We start from the raw sequence: 21046 nt of genomic DNA on the forward strand, positions 1-21046 counted from the left end.
TTAATCTGTGGCGCTTGGGTACCGTGTATCTCGGGGACCGCCTGTAATTATAACTGCTAACTGCCATAGGCGTAAAAGCTGCTAACCGTAACTGTTGTGATATGAAGTAGTACTTATTAACGAGAAATAACAGGACAGAGTTCAAGATTAACATAAGATAAAATTGTGCTATAAAAATATCGCCCGCCTGCACGAGTGCTCCGCACCGAGGGACCGCGACCGCTGCTCGGTTCCGTTCCCGTACCTCATGTGAGCTCACCGATTGCTCAAATTTGTTTTGCGGGTGCGCGTTTGACGCAATGACGCAGATGACAGCAACACAGAATCTGTGTGCGTGCGTCCGTGCACTGTGTGCATTGTGTACACACGGAACGGAACAAAAGTGCGGCTGTGTTGGTGCGCCAGTAAAAGGCAATCAGTCAGTTTGCTAAATAAAAAAAAAAGGTTGCTGCAAGAAAGACCAGCTGGGGTGGAACGCAAATTCGACGGAAGTTTTGTTTTCTCTTTACCGCTTTACGGTGAACAGCAGCAAAAGCAATCCTCCTCAAGTTACGGTTCCGTTTGGCGCTTCGGATTGGGCGAGAAAGCCATCATCGTCCGCAGAATCGGTAAAACGGGTTGTTGGTAGAAATTGCGTGTCTCCCCAGCGCGCACACACAAGCACAACGTCAGATGATAATGAGCTCTGTGTGCCTTCCAGCAGCACCAGCACCACCACCACATTAGTCGTTGGACAAAACAACACAGGTTCAGTGCCGAATTCTATACCACGCGCGAAGGACGACCGCTTTTTTCGGTGAACTGTTGGTAAGCCAGTCTAGCGTGTGCCGCGGACCGGGTCTACCTTTCACGGGTGAGGCTGCCAGTGTGTTCTGCTCGACCAAACAACATCTCCATCCGTGTCGAACATTGATGCTGCGCGTGTGTGCGGTTTAGGATAGGGCTGCCAGTGAGCTAGCCAGCCAGCCAGCCAGCCACCCTACCAGTGTCGTGCAAACCGCCCCTGCAACTGTAGTGAACCACGGCTTTTCCCCCCTCCCAGCGCGAACGAGTGAAAAGTAGGAAAAACGAACTTCTCCACCCTTTGTCCAAACCCATTTAGTGCAAGTGTGCGTGGTTGTGTTCGATGGTTTCACCCGTCGGATAACAAAGAACAGCATCGGTCAAATGACCTCCGAAGGAACGCTTGTGGATCTGGATTTCGGAGACACAAGCACGACGAATCCCGCCAGTGCCATCGTAACATCAAACGGACACACAGCAGCAGCAGCAGCAGAAGCGCAACCACCGACGACCACACACACACTCCCCGGGACGGTGAATCATCTAGCGTTCGTTTCCGGTGCCACCGGTGGACACCCGCAAAAGCAACTACCGCCACCAGCGTCGCAGCCGCTAGCAGCGGGCCACGGTGAGCGAGGCGTGAACGATGCAATCATAAGCGACCTACTGCTGCCGTGCTCCACCTCCTCCTCTGCAGCCGATAAGCAGAGCGTGAACAACCATCACCACCACCACCACTACGACCACCAAGGTTCGTCGCGGCTGTCCGCAACCTCAGCCGCGACCGTGGCCGCCACCATCGCCGTAGTGGACACCGGCGACGGTACGCCGCTCGTCCTGCCGGACGTTAGCTTCGAAGGCATCACGCTGGATTCCGGCATCGATCGAGAGTCGCAGCCCCTGCTGGGGTCGCGCGATCATGAGATTACGTACAATCAGTTTCCCGGTAAGTGGCCCGCTACATACGCACGTACTAACACCTCTTCCAAACTCCATGACTCATCGCTCCCAAGGCGGTGTATGCTAATGGGGAGGGGGGGGGTCTCTTCCCTCCTAACGACCCTGTTGAAAATGGGATGATGAAAGATTTGCAGCGGCGGTATGTGTGTGTGTGATACAACTGGAAGGCGCAACCGCAAAATGATTAATCTTTTGGCAAACATGCTGCATACCGCTGTGCCCCGAAAGCTAAGAAGAGAAAATGTATTGGACGCTTATCTTGCGCCGCTTATGCACTTTTGCAAAAGCACGCTGTTCTTGACAAATGCGACAGCTACACCCCGCCCGAACTTCAGTCAAAATTGCAACAAGCCCTAGAGCAGGTTGTTTTGCGTTGCAATTCGTCAGGCAATGCCCCCACGGACGTCATTCGAAGGAAACCCTACAACTGCTCTCACTCATTCCAATGCGCAGTGCAAATGGCTGCTGCTACTGCCGTCGGTGTCGGGGTTGGGTAACAGCGGCACCAACCCCTCGACGGGAGATTGATTTACTTCGAATAATGGTGTGCCGTTTGTTGCCCCACAGCTAGGCTGCCCTACCAGGGCTTATCGCAGTTCTCGCCAGCCACGCCAGCACGATGGAGATGCTGGCTCTCAAGCGAGAACACGACTCATTGCACAACAAATTGGTGGCAGGAGAGTTTTTTGTAGCGTTCGTATTACTATTTCGTTCCGGCCGCGACAACAGCAGCAAAAAGTCCTTCCTCTTCCGGGGCGACATGTTCTTATCACTGCCGGGTGCCGGGGTAATAAGCTCTCGAAATGTCGCTGCTTTTTGTCAGAATGTTTGAAATTCTTCATCATTAAAATGGTTGTCCCATTTTGTTACATCATTCCGGGTGCTGTCCCGTCCATGAAAGTGTAATACAGCTTTATGAACAGCATTCGATTTCATGAATTACACCAGTTTATCAGGGACGCTGTTCGTAAGCATTCAAACTAACGACGACGAGCCACTTAATCGTTCCGTAGCGAATTCAGTAAGCTTGGTAGTAAATCCGACCAAGCAAAACCGTTTGTTATTGTGGCTACGAAACCAAACTGATCGTAAGATTCGGCTAAGTATTACTGTGTCGTCCCCACTTTCCAGCACGGCCATCATGCACGCACTTAACCTTGGCAGTGAAGCACGAACCATTATTTTGCTGTTCGTTGTTTCATTCCTCTTTGTGTGCGTGTGTGGTGCGGGATGGACCGTTGCAATGGTCCATCGTTTTCATTGATTAGCTACACGTTCGAACGGCAGCGGAACGTAGCTACACGTTCGAACGGCAGCGGAACGGATGGTATAAAATATGGCCTTTTTCCTTAGTACATTACAGCACTGAAGGTAGTTTAAGTTCGCTTAAGCAGGAGACGAGTACAATTTGCCCATTTGCTTAACAGCACGAATTGTATGCAATTACTAATGCTAATAGTGCTTAGTGGCAAGGGTTGTTTACATCAAGAATGCTCCCAGAACACTTCTTACTGTATGTGCTATACCTGGACACAATCGCCTTGACCGGATGGTCGATTTTACGAAATTAAATGTAAAATTTCGGGAATTGTGCTCATACCAAGTAACTACACTTATTCGCCTATATTTTGGTTCCTGACAAGTGTGCACCGAACAACCAAAATGCATCCCTGTACGGATCGCTTCACTTGCTGACAACGCAAAGCTCCGGCGCCCTTTTGCTTTGTGGTACGACCGACCAGGGTTGGTCGTAAAAGCTCCGAACGGGAACTTTGGCGAGCTTTTCGAGTCAACCAACCTCGTACAACTGGTTCGCGGAAAAGATGTTCCTAGAAGCACTTGTAACCTCCGAAAGGAATCGATGACGACACACCACACACTACAGAACACCATGGCAAACACAGCAAGGATACGACAGTAACGAAGCTTTTTTCATGGAATGTTCACCACCGCCGTTGACAGCGGCCGTCATGTCGGGACATGGGTGGTGGGAGGGAAGGACCACCGTTCGGTGACAAACCCACACTTCAGACGTCACTGTTTCCACGGCGTTTTTCCTTCAGCACGCGTTCAGTTCCACTCTAATGGTCCCCCCCCCCCCCTTGTACGGGGCCAGCATACTCACACAAACGCACAGCTTCGGTTTTGTTTAGTGGTGGTCGTCGTCGGTCGTTTAAGCTCGACTGATTTTCCACCGCCGGTCGGCCACGGCAGTTTCGGTGGAGCTTTCGAGCTCGAGGCTTGCCGAGCCGTGGCGCCATTCGCCAGTTGCAGTTTTCACTTTCGAGCGATACCACCAGCGCGCGGGGACCGCACAATACGTCTGGTGGTGGTGTTGTGTACAGCACCGTCGGAACGGGCTCGGACGGTCGGCGTTGGCCCCGGGGAAGATTGTTCGCGTGTGTGTGCCCTGTGTTGTGCTACTGACTGCTGCTTCCTTTTCTGCCGCACGCCCTCCCGCCTGCTAACTTCCGAGCTGCCGTGTCGTGCCGCGCTGGTCATGGTTTTTGCACTGAACCGTGTTGCTAAGACAAAGTTGTCGCTTCGTGTGCTAGTCTGCGTTGGTTTTTTTGTTCAGCTCCGCTCCTGGGTCGCCCGCATCTTGAATTAGCAGGCCACGACGATATCGCGCCTTGAACGCAGGGGTGGTTGTGGTTAAAATTCTTTATGTGTTAGTGTGTACATCTGTGTGTGTGTGTACAGTTGGGAAAAGCAAATCACAGTAGTCGGGGTCGGTTTGCATCTGAAGCATGTTTGTGTAAACACAGTGACCGTGATTAATAAGTGGCCTGGAATTGTGTGTGTGTGTTTTTTTTATTTTTCTATCGCCATTTGTCATCAGTGTGATATTTTACTACGTAGTGCCGCTGTCTCCTACGGCGTCCGCAGTTATCTGGAAAATTGATGACGCGTTTGGCCGTGCTCAAGATATGCCACCCTCTCCACCATTCGTTACCGTTTTGACAGCAAGCAACTGAACCACTGAACTGGTGTACCGCAAAGGTGTACCTCTCGCGCGCAGGGAACATCCTTGTTCCGGCGGATTATAATGCCCTCGTGGCGTGGAAGCAAGCAGTCACACGTGTAGGTGTGTGCAGCCAGTAATTAAGTTACTCCACCAACGCAACACCCCAACGCGCGCGTGTGTGTGTGTGAGAGGGACAGAGACAGGGAACGAACGCCACTGCGACTCTGTTGGCCTTGTAAAAACAGTCCCAGCTCCCCCCGCCGTGCACTCATGCGGCCGCACCATGCTCGTGGAAAATTCCAACATTTTCATCCTGGACGATAGTAATGTCGTCGCACCGCTGAACGGTGGTGGTGATGGCGTGGCGGAGGACGAGCCCGATCGGCGGCTCACGACACCACCCTCCTCGTCGCTATCGATGGCGGACGGGTGTCCGCTTTCCGTGATCAATCCCACGTACCTGCTGGGCACGGCGGACCTGTTGGCGGGGTCAGTTCTTTGCCCCGCCGGTGAAGCGGCTGGCCGACTAAATCACGGTCCGGGGCGACCGGTTGGCAACATTATTGCGCCACCCGACGATCAGTTCGATGTTGGGGTGAAGCACGGCGGCCCCAGCCACAACACGTTCCAGTTCAACACCGCCATCGTGAGCTTGGCCGGCGAAGGTTCCGGTACCGGTCTGCACGACGGCTCGACCCGTGTCGAATGTATCAACGGAGAATTTCTTATCAATGACGAGGACTACTATCCGTACAACGATATTCCAGGTAAAATGGTTGGCTAATAGACACAGACACGCGTAAGGAATCTATGCAGGGAGGAAAAAAAAAACATGCAAAGGACGCAGTTGAGCTCGCCTGGACAAGGGAGCATATTATCCTTTGTGGAAGTATTGTAGCGTACGACACAAACCGTACGTGCGAAGGAGAAGTAGTCTTCTAACGCACACACTCATTTGTTTGCGTTTGGGTCACGTGGTTCTTGCCTTGCGCTCGGGGGGGCAGTACGACGACCGTGCGCCACGTGAAGTATGCTACAGTAGGACTGTTGTGAGATTTAGGCCAGCTGTGCGTGTGGGGAGTTTCTGTTCGTAGTTTCTGTAGTTCTGCTATTGAAAGGATAGAAGGGAAACCCTGCGTCGATCCCACTCTGAAGAGGGACAGCAAACGCAAAGAATGGTTGTATGCGGACATTTATCCCACCCTCTGCGGTTTGGGTCGGGTTTGTTGTGGGCAAATCAAGACACACCACACACACACACACGCTTCCTAGAACATTTATTGCTTCCTCCAGTGTCCCCCAAAAGGAAGGGGTTTTGCGTCTATCGGAAGAAAAAGGGGTTGAACGGTGGTCAGCACACAAAACCACCCTCATCCCACACAGGCGAACGGTGGAAGGATATCGATCACGGTGTTATGGTAATTTCGAGAAAACGTTTTGCTTCTCCACCCCATCTCGACGGTGCCCCGGCAGTAGGCAAGCGAATGCTCGGCTGAATGCAATTGCACTTGCTCTACACTGTGTCACCGCTACTGAAGGGAGCGGCAACTAAGCATATTGGAGAGAAAATGTTGTATGCCCCCGATTCGGGGACGCATTGGTATTAATGAAATTTTGTTTACATTTTAGTGTGCCTATCGCTCTACAGCTTTTTCCCCCTTGTGGAAGGCAAAAGTATCGATTAGCTTTCGGTTCCTTTCGGTGTGGTGAGGACATCTTATTCTTCTAGCCGCGATGATTCAGTTCCGCTCCAAACCGTACAGGGTTTGTGTGTGTATGTGTGTGTGGATGTAGCTCGACGAAAAAAAAAACGCCCGACCTTGGATAGAGCACCACCGTTGATGTCCAAAGAGCGCCATTTCCGTACTTTCCAAAAATAATTCGAACAAAAAATTGAATTATCTGAACAGCCTTTATCCCTCTCTCTCTCTCTCTCTGTCTCTGTGGTTTCGCTATGGCTCCTTGTGGTATTTTTCGGTTTAGTGGTTCCATAAGAAGAAAGCGAATATTGAATAAGAAACGAACGAATCGCTATATTTGGGGATCAGCAGGAGTAGCAGCAAGAACTCGTTGGCTGCAAATGTTCTTACGATGCACAGCAGAAGAGTGCACTTGAAGGCAAAATGATACCACATACCAACTCAGCCGCCCAGAATAGATGGGGAAAGCACACGTACTCTTCCCACAATTATTACTATCCCAGCCAGGGGGGTTGGCTCTCGATATGGTCGGTTTTGTACGCTTATTGGACACAAGCCAAAGCGCGTTCTTTGTTGAGGAGCAGAGTTCTTTTTTTTGCCAATTCACAACCATTGCACCTTTAATTTAAGCAAATATTCGTGTCGGTTTCGCGCTGCCCGTGGTGTGGCGATGGGCGTCCATTGATTTGGGGCCGTAAAGTGCGCGACCTCGGGTTGCACGAAACGTGGCAAATCTTTAATCGGATTTAAATGCACGCGTAAAATGGATGTGGCATGTCTGCCTGCCTGCCTGCCTCCGGGCACCGCAAAACCCGTTGCTGTGGCTGAAACAAACCGGCGTCCACTTTTCGGCAAAAGCCACTAATTAAAATTACAACCCAGTTTTCCTTTGTGGCCGTGAGAGTAGAAGATGGGAGGGCAGGGGGGAGAAGCCGTTATGGTCAAAATGAAACGAACCGAATCCGAACGCGCGCTGTATACGCTTTTCCATTCGCGATAACCTCATTCAGCTTGCGCCTTAGAACGACGGTGTTAGTTGCGTGTAAACTGGCGTGGGTTTTTGGGTGTGAGGAAGCGGAGCAAGGGCGGAGGCGGACGACGATGTACGTATGCGAATGGCACGGTATTGTAGACGAATGCAGAACAGAGTGGTGGTGTGTAGTAAACAACAACCGCATACCGTCTGACTGATAAGAAACTAGGTGCACTTTTTCGTGCGCCTGTCCTCAAGAACGTTGGTGAAGTGAGGAAAAGTGAAAAACGTCAGAAAACACAATGGTGTTATTTTTGCTTCCAATATAGTTTTGCAACAGCCAGACGTAAATACAAAATATATAAATATAAACATCTGTATTATGTGGTGGCTGGTAAAGAGTGTCAAAGGACGCTTAATGTATCTGCCACGTAAACATTTTCCGCTGTATTGATCTATGCTGTTTTGAAAGGGAATCCAATCCGTATTATACGAATAATTGGTGTTGCTTCACCTTCAACACATAATAAACTGATACTTTAAAGTGAAACCATACTCATAAAACGGCTTTAGAACTGAAGCCACGTCAAAACTTCAATTTCACGTATTGCACAGTAACAATGCGAAATGCGTCGTATAAAACATACATACTAAAACATTTGTTTCTTTTTACCATTTTCCCCTAACTCTCCAGATGATCCTCACTTCAGTGACCTAGTGTACTCGGCAGAAATAGCGATCGATGCTGGCATCTATCCGGAACGTATCTACCAAGGCAGCAGTGGGTCCTACTTTGTGAAAAATCCCGCCAAAGTAAGTGAACATTAATCACCGCCGTTAAAGTCAGTAAAAAAAAAGAATAAGTAAAACTGCTGCTCATCCACCATCTGGGTGATCGTCGGGAAAGCAAACTAAGACGATTATCCCTACCGGAGAGCAAACAGCATAAACAACCTCTTACCCAAAACGATTCGCTCATTCAATTCGTCGTTGGCTAAAGTGTTTGCGTTGTGCAATTTGTGCATTTGTGCGCACCGCAGCTGGGGCGAATTGGATGTATGGGGAATTTCTTTCGCTTGAAGCAGTTTGCTAGAAATTTTGGTATGAATCGTACATGAAGCTCGATGCGCTTTACCGAGTGTAAGGTTAGATCACGCACCTGTGCCATGTACTAAAACCTCCTGTTTGAATGTAATTTACAGAAAGTAATTGCCGTTTTTAAACCAAAAGATGAGGAACCGTACGGAAGGTTAAATCCCAAGTGGACCAAATGGATGCACAAGCTGTGCTGTCCGTGCTGTTTTGGACGCGCCTGTCTGATACCGAACCAAGGGTAAGAAGGAGAGAGAGAGAGAGTGAGAGACCGCAATCCCTTCCTTATACTAATGAAAAACTTTCTCGCCCCTGTGTCGGCAGGTATCTCTCGGAGGCCGGAGCTAGTCTAGTGGACCAAAAACTAAATCTAAACATCGTACCGAAGACGCGCGTCGTGCGCCTCGTGTCGGAAACGTTCAATTACCCGCGCATCGACCGGCAGAAGGCACGGATCAAGAAGACGATCAAGGAGCGCATTCCGGCCGCTCGGTTCAACCGCATGTCGCTCCCGCCGAAGACCGGCTCGTTTCAGCTGTTCGTCGACGGGTACAAGGATGCCGACTACTGGTTGCGCCGGTTCGAGCAGGAGCCGCTGCCGACGCGGCTCGGTCAAAAGTTTCAGCTACAGTTCGAGCGGCTGGTCGTGCTCGATTACATCATCCGCAACACGGACCGGGGCAACGACAACTGGCTGATCAAGTACGATCAACCGTCGATCCTGCCGACCAGCCCGACGGCGGCCACGACACCGAACGGCGTGAACGGCATCGCGGCGGCCAACGGCAACGGGTACATCCCGCGCAGCAGCAGCCGGCTCGAGATGATGGAACACACCGACTGGAATCTGGTGCAGCTGCCCGAAATTCGGATCGCCGCCATCGACAACGGGCTCGCGTTCCCGTTCAAGCATCCCGACTCGTGGCGCGCCTACCCGTACCATTGGGCGTGGCTGCCGCAGGCGAAGCAACCGTTCAGCCAGGACATCAAGGATCTGGTGCTGCCGTCGCTGTCCGATCCGCACTTCTGCGAGGAGCTGTGCAACGAGCTGTACGAGCTGTTCAAGCAGGACAAGGGCTTCGACCGGGGCCTGTTCGAGCGGCAGATGTCTGTGATGCGCGGTCAGATGCTGAATCTAACGCAAGCTTTAAAGGACGGCAAGAGCCCGGTCCAGCTGGTCCAGATGCCGGCCGTCATCGTCGAGAGGTTGGTCCGGATTTCACGCACTGCTTCCGACGCGGACACGCTGTGCTTCTAACACACTTGTACAGCTGTGTGTTTGTGTGTACCTCACATGTATGGCTCGTTGGAGCCGTTTTCGTAGCTGCTTTTCGGTTCGGTTTATACTAACACACAGCATCCCTTCTTTCCTTTTTTTAAGTTCGGTTTGCACGATCCAGATGTATTAATTTAGCGCTTCCAATTAACAACAGTAAACAGAGTGTGGCCTCTCTTTATTTACACCACCCAATGTTGCATGTATTTTATTTTTATTTATTTTTTGTTATGCTTGTCTTTGCACGTTTTGTAAATGTAAGATTGCCGTTTAATATGCAGAAAGTGAGCCCCAAAATTAAACTTGCCCTCTCTTACGTTTCAGATCGAAAGTTAATCCGGGATCGTCGAGATTTTTCTCATTCCAGCAGCGCTTCCAAAACAAGAGTCCATTCTTCTCTTGGTGTTAGGGGAGTGTGCCGGTGTGTACCGCGTGCATGTTCGGCCACCAAGACACTAAGCTACGGCGAGAAAGCAATCTCTCCCGCGTGAGCAAAGGGAAGGCGACATAGAACGGTGCCCTACTGTACGCTGTCTATTTCGGAAGGGTAACTGGAAGATCTGCATATAGTTCTATAATAGCACTGGTTAAAAAAGGAGAGTCGAGAGAAAGGAACAGTTAGTTTGCAGGCGTGCACAAGTGTGCAGGTAGTTAATTTAAACGAAAAAAAGGAAAAGGGCGAACATACAAAAAAACAAAAAAACAACCCAATACCAACAATAAGTGCAACGGTACATATTAAACGTTTATATATACACACACACAACTAGGGAATATTTAAATCAGGTTCGAAAGTAATCACAAAACCACTAAACCACACAAGCATACACACTCCCGGCGGACGTTTGTTCGCCGGTACGTAGTCGATGAGGCCGAATCTTGTAGGGCAGCATAATATTTCATCACAACGATGCGGCGACAAGGTGTGTGCGGCAAGAAAGGGTCGTCACCGTATAGGGAACCGGCTCATCGGACACATAGGACAGACCATTATTATTATTATTATTATCTCAGGCTGCGATAGGGAAACCGATGGGGAGTTTGGCATCACCTAGCGCTGCCAGGTTCAGTTTTAATTTTACTAGTTGTGATTGTGTGCGCGTGTGTTTTTCTCTTCTTGTTTAATTATTTGTTTTTTTTTCTCTCTCTCTGTTTCGTTTACCGACAAAACAAAACAAAAATGTGTATAATAGCAACTATATTGTTGGTTGGATTGATTTGCAAACATCACGCGCCACACGCGCGAAGGTTTAGTCTAGCGTGGGGGGTGCCGCGCGCATTCACGGCATGCTTCGGTGTCCTATCTAAGTAAGCGTTTCCCTAGGATAAACGCTAAAAGTGAAACGAACAACGTAAAGTCATCAGTACACGAAAGCGAGTTACTGCATAATCAAGTTATATCCACTAGTCCTACTACTACTATATTATACGCAAGTAATCGATTATCGAAAACAGTCAGGTCAGGTCGGGCGTGACGTGTAGGGTGAGGGGGTGCAACACGGGACGTTACTGCAATTACTCGCTAGCCCACGGGGCGACCATTACTGGGACACTTTCCTCGGGGTGCGTGAATACAGTAAGAGTTTAATTAGGGGAGGGAGGTTGGTTGAATGGTTCGTTCGGTTTCCAGGGGATCATTCTCTTCATGGTCCAGCCACAGAAGGAGGGCAGGGCGCCATGGGACTATTTTCTCTGTTTGGAATTTCGTTTCCCTTCGGAGCGTGGAGGGAAAGATGGCGTAAGGAAAGAAGCAACCCAAAATGCACCCAACACCTCACGCGCAGCACACAGGTGTCTGTGTGAGTGTACGGGTGTAAGCGAGAAGGAATCGGTGTACTACGAACGGTGTGTGTACGTGCCTGAAAGGCAGGAAGTATTTCTGCAATAGATAGAACAAAGAAGGACGAGTGTATGTGTGCGCGCGTGTGTGTGTGGTGCATCGGAAAAGGTAGCAACAGCAGCAGCGGCAGCACGCAAATGATGCACATGTGGTATTCTGTGCAATTAGGAAACAAAATTATACTTGGCCATCACACCACCACACACCAAGGAGAGGAGAATGAGTAGGGAGGAGGCAGTGTTTTTTTTTACTAAATTTTTATTTGTGCCACACGGAATTTCATGAACTTTGGAAGTACTTCCCGTGTGTGTATGTGTGGATCTATCTCCCGGCTGGCTCTTTTCCTGCTTTCTTTCGTTCTGTTCTTTTTGTTCGATTCTTTGTGTGTTTGTGGCAAAAACACATTTCTTTTCCGGTTTCCTTTCCTTTACTGTCTCTGGAATCTTGTTTGTAAAATATAATTAAAACTACTAACAAACATGGTATTTGAAATTTTTCTTTCTTCCGCCATTGCATTTAACACCAACGGGGACGTTACATATTGAGAAAAAGGAAACTGAACCAAAGTAATATTTAATGCACCGTTTTAATTGTTTTTTTTTCCTCGTAATGTTCGCAACAAACCATCCTCACCAGACACGCGATCTACAAATTACAGCAAACAGTGGCACAACACATTTTGCAGTTATCCACCGAGACAGTCAGTGAGCCAGCCAGCCAGCCAGCTAGCCAAAACCAAACTCGGTACGACAAACCGCCATCCGTTCTTCGTCGACCTAATTTCAAAAGTTTTTCAAATATTCGTTAGTAATGTGTGTGTGTGTGTTTGCCTTTTCCTGATTGTATTTTGTGTGCATTTATCGATGTTCAACAGTTCGCGCATCGCGTAAGAGCGGAAGCAGACACAGAAGTAAGGGGAAACGGGTAGACACAAACAAAGGGAAGGAAACAGCAGGAGAACCACCTCCCTCCCAGTAGTAAATGTGTGTGTGTGTTTGATCGATGTCCTTCGCATTTCTGCACACAATTCATGCACACGTGGTTGCGCTTCCCATCGCATTGTCCTATCATCGGTACCAGTACCACGTCGTCGTGACCTGTTTAAACCCCGCGTGTCGGATGAAGGAACGTCGCAGCACGTTTGTCGGATTCCTCGCAAGTCTCTCCCAATCAAGCAGGACTGCCTCAATGATAGAGGAAATTGATTAGCCCGCTCCAAGACAAACATGGCGTCATGGTGGGCAGGGGGGGGGGGGAGGGATTGGTTTAAGAGGGTGTGAATTTGTTCGGAAATGCGTGTAACAACGCGTACCACCGTTTTGGGAGCATAAAACCCGCTCAATCTAAAGTGTAAGCCACCGTATTATCCTGGATTGGCTACACGCGTAACTCGTCGTCCTTCGCCGTCCGTTGCCAGGTGGGACAAGGATTTGGAAATGTTTGTACCGTTCCCCCAGCTGTGAGGCCTTTCAGCCAACTCTTTCCTACCGTTACATGAGCGGTGCTGCTTAAGGATATTTTCCCCCTGCTTTTTTTTTGCTTACTCTCACTCTCTAATTCTCTTTCTCGACGTTACACCCCCGCCAGCAGTGTGTGGCTGTGCGTCCTTTCGACCGTGAAGCTTCCACAAGGGAGGGGGGAGTTTAACTAAGGCACCGCCGGTATGTTTGCTCGGCCGCTTGTGTGTTAGTGTTAACCGTGCGCTCACTCGCAACACAGGACGATGAGGCTTTTTTTCTCATTTTCTCGAATGTGATCCCTCTTCTGTGAGCTCCCACGCTGCCACCACCCTGCTGACCTGCATTTGAATGAAGTTTTCTCTCTCGCCCCTCGGTTTTCCCCCAACCAACGCTGGTCGATTTTGAGTCGAACCGCCGCCGGTTTTGGAGAGTCCATTCGCGGGACGGTTTTATTTCGGCATTCAGTTTCGCTCCCTGGTTCGGTTCGGTTCGGTTCTTGTGCCGCTGCTCCTTGCTGTTGGCGGTGTTGTGGCGTGCCCCAGTGGGCTCTTCGATTTTTGGATCGCTCGCGTTTTATTAAGTAAGCTCGGAGCTTTTTCCTCGTTTTCTACCGTCAATATCACCTCCCTTCTCCTTTGCCTCCTCGTGTCTGTCTAGTGGCTGAAGCGTGAACGAAGCGTGACACGTGCCTAAGTGGTTCACACATCCCATAAGACACAGCCAACGGTGATTAGCTTTGCACGCACAGATTGGTGCTACACAGTGCGTGTTGAGGGACAGTATACATACGATTCGATCAGAATGGGTAGATGGCCAAGGGTATTCATTTCCAAACTGAAATTGTGTGTTATAAAAATGTGAAACATTCACGATCGCCCGACACGATAAGGATGGAATTCGCACCACTTCCGCTTCAATGAGTGTGCTTACCCAAAAAAAAATCCGCACTAATGAACACTCTAGCAACCTGTGTGGCCTGTAGGTTTTACGCATGATTTACGCTTCTTCCGCTAAATGTACACCTCTTTACACTATTTAACTTGAGAGCAAATGTTCCCAAAAGTGCCGATGAAGCCTGATTCGTTTCATTTGTAAGGTGTGGTTTGAATTAATGTTTGTTGTGCAACAGAAGGCTCGCAGTGGTGTAGTGTCTTGTGCTGTTAACCTTTTGTTGGGGCATTATTTAATCATGGACTGTGACGCTGGGCTTCGATTTCCAAGGCCAAAACGGTGGGAAGGAGGGAGGAGTAAAACTAAAATAGAAATACGTTTCCTGCTTGTCCCTAATGTTGTTCCTGTACGCGCGGCCTTCGGTAGTCGCCCATTATTGGTAAAAAAAAGCTGCATTTCCCTTTTGCAGAACAAAAATCGAATCAATTCCCGGCGAACGGTACGCGAGACAGCTTTGCAGGATCATTAAGTACACCCAGCGGACAATCGCAAGTGGGGCATGCATAATTAGGATGATACCAAATTTCATGCTCGCAAACAGACAGCAACGATGTAAGAAAAGGAACCAAAAATAAATAGAAGAACATTACACGCAAAAAAAACTCAATTTAAACGAGAACAACACACACAAACACACACACACCAGTGGCAGCTCAGTAGGGTGTTCTGCCAGTCGGTTCACTGTCGTCCCACGTGCACCGCCGTTCGTTACTGTTTGACCTGGAAATGAACACTCATCCACCCACCTCCCCCCCAGCGAGCAGAAAGCGGGTCATGTGCCAGTGGAAAGCAACATTCTGGCTATCCAAAAACCAAAACAAACTACCAGTAGGCCATACCCATTCCCTTTTGTTTGCGCCCGCCCACCCTCCTCCGTTTCCGTGCCACGGATAATAGCGTGGGGTCGCGTTGGAAATGCAGCGCGCGGAAAAGCGAATCCGTGGGAAAACGAAAAGAAAAAAAAACCAAGCAGGCTGCGACGTTTCTGCTTGCACAGCAAAGTGGGCTCATTTTTTGCAACCATCCCATCCCGAACGGATCGTGCCCCCTCGCGTGTCCGTCCGCGCCGTTCCGAACGCCTGAAGCTGCCCAAATTTAGGTTCGAAATTTTCAAGCCATTCAAAACCGGAAGTTCAAGTCCCGATGGCCGAAACGGAAGGGTGAGTTGGTAGCGGAGACGGGTGGGTCGTGGGGTTGCTTGTTCCGAAGTGTGTGCCGCTCCTTTCGAAGGCCACGGATGCTCTTGGCCTCGTTATGAGGACACAAGAGGAAGGTGTGTGGGAGAGGATGTATCACCTCACCGATGGGGAACTGTTTAAATAGCGTAAATATAGGTATTATTGATTTAATAATCCTCGCAACAATCGGGCGATACTGTGCAGGTTTGTGGGAGTTGGAGTGGGGGGTAGGTAGGTTTGGAGGACCCAATTCACCCTGCCAATTCCTGGCGGTAATGTGGAGCCGCGTGTTTTAATCCGCTGCTTGTGTGTCTGTGTGTGAGTGTGTGCTATCCATGACCTTTGAATGCTTCTTCTTCCCTGTCCGATCCCGACAGAGTGTGCTTAGTCGCGGAGCAGGATCCATGTGCAGCGGGTTGCACTGTCTACTGCGATGAGGCTGCCGTACCATTAGCAGCGCCCCAAATTCCCTGCTGCGCACCAACCGGTGGAGAAATTCCGGACACAGCGTGCCTCGATCCGTCCTACCCGTGTTGTGCCGAGCCCTGTGCGCAGCCCGCCATCGTCGTCGACGATTGTTCCGTTCCCGCGGCTGACCGCTGCCCGGCCGAGATGCCACAGTGCTGTAACTGTGCCTGCGGTAGGCCGGGATGTGTGCCCATGAAGCGTGTGGTAAGCCGGGGAGGGAGCAGATGTTTGTAAAATAGCTTGCTGCTTAGTGAAAATCGCTTTTCCGATCCGCCTTTTCGTCGCACAGCGCTACGTCCAGCCACCGAAACGGGAGTCCTGCAAGCCGATCGTAACGTACAAAGCGCCCGAGGTGGAGTTCGGTGGCGATTCGACCTACAAAACGTCCTTCAATGCCGATCCCCAGCTGGTCGTCAATGCTCGCCCGCTACCGATCAAGCCCCAGAGTCATCTAGTGCCACATTCGGGCAGTCTGGAGAAAACCACCGTCACAGCGGTAAGTGTGAAGCATTACAAAAAAAAAATTAGCTCTTAGTACAAAAGAGTCCCAGATGTCGCTAGTGTTGATGATTGAATTAATTTCCCGTAACAACCCACGTTTTCTCCCTGCAGCTCTCCTACCCTGGTTACAACAATGTAGATCGAGCGCAACCGATAGTTCCTACCGGCAATCAGCTGATACAGCCGGGACCGCTGCAGGAGGTGACGACCAGCCGGCATGATTACGTGGCCAAAACGACACCAAAGCGGTACAAAATCGTCCCGCCGGGGCACATGCACGTGCACAGCGCACCGTTCGAAAAGCAGACGATGAACAAGCTGTCCTACAGCTGCCCGAACATGGCCAGCTTCGAGCCGGCCCGCTCCTGCAAACCGATGCGCGAGTACGAGCGTCCCGAGAGTGAGTGCGGGTGCCCTGGTTTTAACCTTCACTGGTCATTGTTGCACCTACTCTACTATCTTTTTTATCTTCCTCTCTGCCAGTCCCAATGCAGTCGGAAACGACCACAAAGCTCAGCTACGGTCCGATCTGCCCACCGCCCAAGGAAGACGTGCCGTGGGCGCGGCGCGCCTGCTACCAGCCGCCCGACGTGCCGATGGACAACGAGACGACGTACAAGAAGAGCTTCATGCCGGGCTGCGCGAACGAGCGGGCCAAAATGGTGCTGCCGTACAACAACCTTTCCGTACCTGCCGGTTCGGGTTTCGAATCGAAGACAGTCTACAAGGAGAGCTACCACAGTGCCACGTGCGGCGAGCGGCCGCCCGCGATACGCCCCGTCGCCAATCTCCGCGTGGCCGAGCAGCGACTAGACGACGACACCGTGTACAAGGTATATCCTAGCTATGTCGTGGATCATTCCAACTTTTTCTGACCCGAGCCGGACTCGGCCGCTCGGGACGGTTTGATGTGTGGACACTGAGCCGCTGAGCCACATTCCTCCCTCTCTCTCTCTCTCGGTACTAGTTAGAGCGTTGTGTTGCATTTGGTGTAGTGTTGTTGTTGGTATAATGTGTGTGAGGGAGGGAGGGGACGTAAGCATCATCATCAAACGTGTGTTAGACGTTTGCGTAATTTGCGCGTAGATTGAGTTTAAAGTTCTGCCGTGCACACTGCCATTTTAAGTTTCACGTAACGAACGCGTGTGACGCTTCAGCTATCGATTCAAGGTAATTGCAGGAAAGTACATCCTTACTACTAACACTACTACTACTAGCCCTTTCTCTAGCTGAATGATGTAATTGCTCACGGTGCACACACTTTGTCCTTGAACCAGAACCGTCACGTTTTACACAAAATAATCATTGTAAATTGATTTTGTTTTTTACATTTGCTTCTAAAACCGATATGATGTACATACAAACAGCACTCCCCCAAAGGCTCATTCGAATCCGAACGAAGCTCTAATTGCCTTCCAACATCCTAAAACGCGAGTGCATGCCTCGATTCTGTCGTTTTCTGCTATAATTTAAATGACGCAAAATTGTCAATTCTTCCTTTGTCTTTTTTGCCACCTGCCTTTTGCAGACATCCTTTGCCACCCACTGCCATGCGGAACGGCCGGCACCGATCCGTCCCCGTCCCGCACCGCTGATCGGCGACGGGCCCATGCAGGAGGTGACCACGCAGCGGCACGACTTTGTCTGCAAAGGGCAAGCGAAGCGGGACCCGATCGTGCCGCAAGGATCGCTCAAGATGCCAACGGGACGGGTGGAAAGTGCCACCGTCAACCGATTATCCTACCCGGCCAACAAGGAAAACATTGTGCCGACGAAATCGTGCAAACCCATCCTGGTCTACAAACGTCCGGAGGGTAAGTAACCGTGTACTTGTATTTGTGCGCGCTCCCTATACTATTCCCGTTTTGTTCCCCGTGTTCCCCCCAGAACCGATGGAGAGTGATACGACACAGAAGCTAAGCTACATGCCCGTCTGTCTGCCGCAGAAAGAGCACTACCCGTGGGCGCAGCGAGCCCGCTACCAGCCACCGAACCTGCCGATGGACTCGGACACGGTGCAGAAGCTGAGCTACGCGCCACCCGGGCAGTACATCGAGGAGCCGTGCGCCAGTGGGGCGGTCTGCTGCCAATCGTGCAGTCCGGCCGCGGTCAACTGCTGCGCAAACGTGGACACGGCGTGCAGCGGTGTCAGTTACCCGCGCGCAGCTATTGTGAAGTAGCTTCAGCTGCGCATGGTGTGATCGAATCGGATCGGTGTCTTGCGTCGTGCTTTGCGTCGGAGAGCTTGCAAGTCAAATCCTAACGGTTTTATATTTGCGTTTACCTTTGTGCTGATAAGTTGAAAACAGAAAATCCTGTAGAGTATTGCCCCATTTACCCTCCTTTCCTTTTTATGGCTGACGAAACATAAAAAATATATATCATATATCTCTGTTGGTATGTGGATAGTAAGAGCAACAAGAAAAACCGGTTAAAAAACTACTATCTAAAATCTAAAGGTAAGGTGGGGAGTGAATTCTTATATCAACAACTTCTCCGGTTTGCCATTCAGTAACCTTGCGTCTTCTGTGACGCGCGGTATCTTGCCATTTCTGCTTGAGAATAACCTAAAATTACTATGCGTGCCTATCATTTGACTCGACATAGGTCATAGATTTGGGCGAACTCTAAAGGATGTTCATTCAACATCAGCTTTACGCGGGAATTTACTAGTAAATCCGCTGGCGGTGTCGCCATCACTTATTTCCTTGTCTCGTTAATCCTTGGTTAAAGCTGTAACTCCACCAACAGCTAGCCAATACCAACACTGGTCTTTTGATGAAGGAAGACCAGATGAGGACCAGTTAATATGTTAGCACGATTTGTTGTGCATTTCATGGCCACTGTCAATTAGTATGGTTTTCGGAAACTAAACGCTACGAATGTTTGGTAAACAATGCTGCACATCATTTGCGATAAGCTTATTGCACAGCATGACCATTCTGTTTTGACTAATTACTACCAGACAGACGCCACTTTTGCTACACACGCCGAAGCTTCCAAGCTTCCTTCGAGGTTTCAAGGCGGATGACCACACTAGGACGACTTTCTTTGCGTAATTAACGACACAGAACACAAATCCGGTTGTTGTGTGTTTATGTAGGTGTATCTGTGCTATATAAACGGTTTTCTTCTCGGCTGGAAATTTGGAACTTCTTATACAACACGAATAGTTCACTTGTCGGCTGCCCCACCGCGTGCCATATCCTTCCTTCCAGTACACAATTCACTTCATCCACGGCTTCGATTCACAAAACAATAATATTTTACTGCAACTCACAGAACTACACACAAGCACCTTCCGCATCATTCGTTACATTGCATCATACTGCAGCGTTGTATGGACTTGCTGTTAATTATTGGTGGCTGTGGTTCCGTTTCTGTTGTTAAACAGTACTGCTGCTGCTGCTGCTGTTGCTGTTTCCTCTCTTGTCTGTCGTACACCGCCACACGGTGGAGAACGGATGTTGGAACTGTTGTTGGCCATGCGGCAGGATTAGATGGCGTCGATTGCGTCGCCCTCCTCCGACGAGCTGTAGTCGTCGCCGAACTCGATATCGTCGTCCATGTCGTTCTCGACGAACGTCACCGTTTCGTTGATGCGCACCGACTCCGGGAACTCGCCGTACGTCTTCAGATTTCGGGCCTCGTCCGGCGTGTACTTAAGGATAACGTCCGCCTTCGAGTCCTGGTAGTCTCGCAGACCGATCAAGATGATGTCACCCTGGTTGATCCAGACCTGTTTGTAAAATGTAAACACAGCAAAAGGAGACACACACACACACACCAAGGCATAAAGGCAGGGTGCGATATTAGTGTTATTAGTTAATTGCGCGTTCGCCTCGTCACACACGTATGCAAGCGAGTTGGGTGGTGTGCATGGCTTGGTTGACCTGCATTTCACTACTGGCTTGTGTCATTGACGATGCGCAAAAATTGCTTTCCACTACTACCCCCCACAATCCCACCACAAGCTACTTCCTAAAACTGGCAAAATTGTGCTGACGGGTCGGGAATGTTCCCACAGTCGGGTATTACTCATCCCTTAAATAAAGTTCCAGTAGCAAGGCAACGATGCTTTCCACGCACTCTCGCACGATGCTCTTTGTCCCGTGAAGGCAGTATAAGAGTGGGGAGTGGGGAAAGAACGTACACACCACCAACCAATGCACCTTGCAAGGGGCGGCAGCCCCTACCCCAACCACTGATGCTTACCTTTTTCCGCAGCTTGCCACGGATGTGACAGAGCCGCTTCACACCGTCGAAGCACATCGCCTCCAGTCGGCCGTTGCCCAACATTTTTGTGACCTGTGCGTACTCCTGCTCATCCTCCTTGAAGATCAGTTCGCGCTTCTCCGACTCGTTCTCGTTCTTACCGCGACGACGGTTTTTACCTCCCTTTCCCTTGTTCTTCGGCATGGCTACCGAGCAATGTGGCTGGTGATTGCTTCACGCAAACGTACTGCTGAAACGAAATCGAGCACGGAAGGCGGGGATTTTCACACTGCTTTGCTACTGCGTGCGGGGCCGTGGAAAGTGCGGAAATATTCGCTTTCCACGGAAAAAGGGCGAAGAAACTAGTTACCAGAGTGCTGCCGTCACAGCGTGGATGACCGAAAAGAAACCTCGCTGATTCTTCTTCTTGTTTTGCAACTGTGCACACGGTCGGGTTGGTACGCGACCGAGCTCGTCGTGACATTCCACCATATTGAATGTGCGTTTGACGGTCGATGAGACGGGTGATAGGAAAGCAGTTTAGCAAACAGAACGTGTTTGCTACTTCAATATCATTTTTGACTATTTTTATCAAAATATTTTGAATGTCGTTTTTATTATTCAGCAATTATTTCTAGCATTGAAAATTATCAGTCGTTTTTTATTGCCTCACCTGGTGGA

General features: G+C 50.0%; 2 protein-coding genes across 3 annotated transcripts; one reads left to right on the forward strand and one right to left on the reverse strand.

The window, feature by feature from the left end:
* The first annotated feature begins 356 nt into the window (after positions 1–356).
* Positions 357–18536, forward strand: LOC121590580. The gene is made up of 12 exons (XM_041910376.1): positions 357–1729; positions 8079–8197; positions 8587–8717; positions 8801–9682; positions 10077–10156; positions 13350–13632; positions 15559–15853; positions 15939–16145; positions 16262–16550; positions 16634–16983; positions 17679–17964; positions 18038–18536. Exons 1-12 carry the CDS (start codon positions 1168–1170, stop codon positions 18328–18330), a joined length of 3777 nt encoding a protein of 1258 aa, XP_041766310.1. The 5' UTR covers positions 357–1167; the 3' UTR covers positions 18331–18536.
* Positions 18537–19229: 693 nt separating this feature from the next.
* Positions 19230–20850, reverse strand: LOC121588043 (eukaryotic translation initiation factor 1A, X-chromosomal). 2 transcript variants are annotated; one of them, XM_041905562.1, is made up of 3 exons: positions 20736–20850; positions 20366–20615; positions 19230–19889 (listed from the first exon to the last, which is right to left on the reverse strand). In XM_041905562.1, the coding sequence occupies exons 2-3, from the start codon at positions 20567–20569 to the stop codon at positions 19647–19649; spliced, it is 447 nt and encodes a 148-aa protein (XP_041761496.1). In that variant the 5' UTR covers positions 20570–20615; positions 20736–20850; the 3' UTR covers positions 19230–19646. The 2 variants fall into 2 exon arrangements, with proteins under 2 accessions (XP_041761496.1, XP_041761497.1); XM_041905563.1 differs by having other exon boundaries at positions 20366–20612; positions 20736–20842.
* Positions 20851–21046: the final 196 nt, after the last annotated feature.

This window comes from Anopheles merus, chromosome 2R (genome assembly GCF_017562075.2).
Source record: "Anopheles merus strain MAF chromosome 2R, AmerM5.1, whole genome shotgun sequence".
NCBI lineage: Eukaryota > Metazoa > Arthropoda > Insecta > Diptera > Culicidae > Anopheles > Anopheles merus.

Excerpts from the sequence above, each read along its gene's own strand:
- LOC121590580 (XM_041910376.1), top strand. The coding sequence starts at position 1,168 with ATGACCTCCGAAGGAACGCTTGTGGATCTGGATTTCGGAGACACAAGC. Across the intron at positions 10,157-13,349 it reads GAGTCCATTCTTCTCTTGGT|CCCTCTTCTGTGAGCTCCCA; the intron begins GTTAGGGGAGTG and ends CTCGAATGTGAT. Across the intron at positions 15,854-15,938 it reads GTGTGCCCATGAAGCGTGTG|CGCTACGTCCAGCCACCGAA; the intron begins GTAAGCCGGGGA and ends TTCGTCGCACAG.
- LOC121588043 (XM_041905562.1), bottom strand. The coding sequence starts at position 20,569 with ATGCCGAAGAACAAGGGAAAGGGAGGTAAAAACCGTCGTCGCGGTAAG. Across the intron at positions 19,890-20,365 it reads GTGGCAAGCTGCGGAAAAAG|GTCTGGATCAACCAGGGTGA; the intron begins GTAAGCATCAGT and ends TTTTACAAACAG.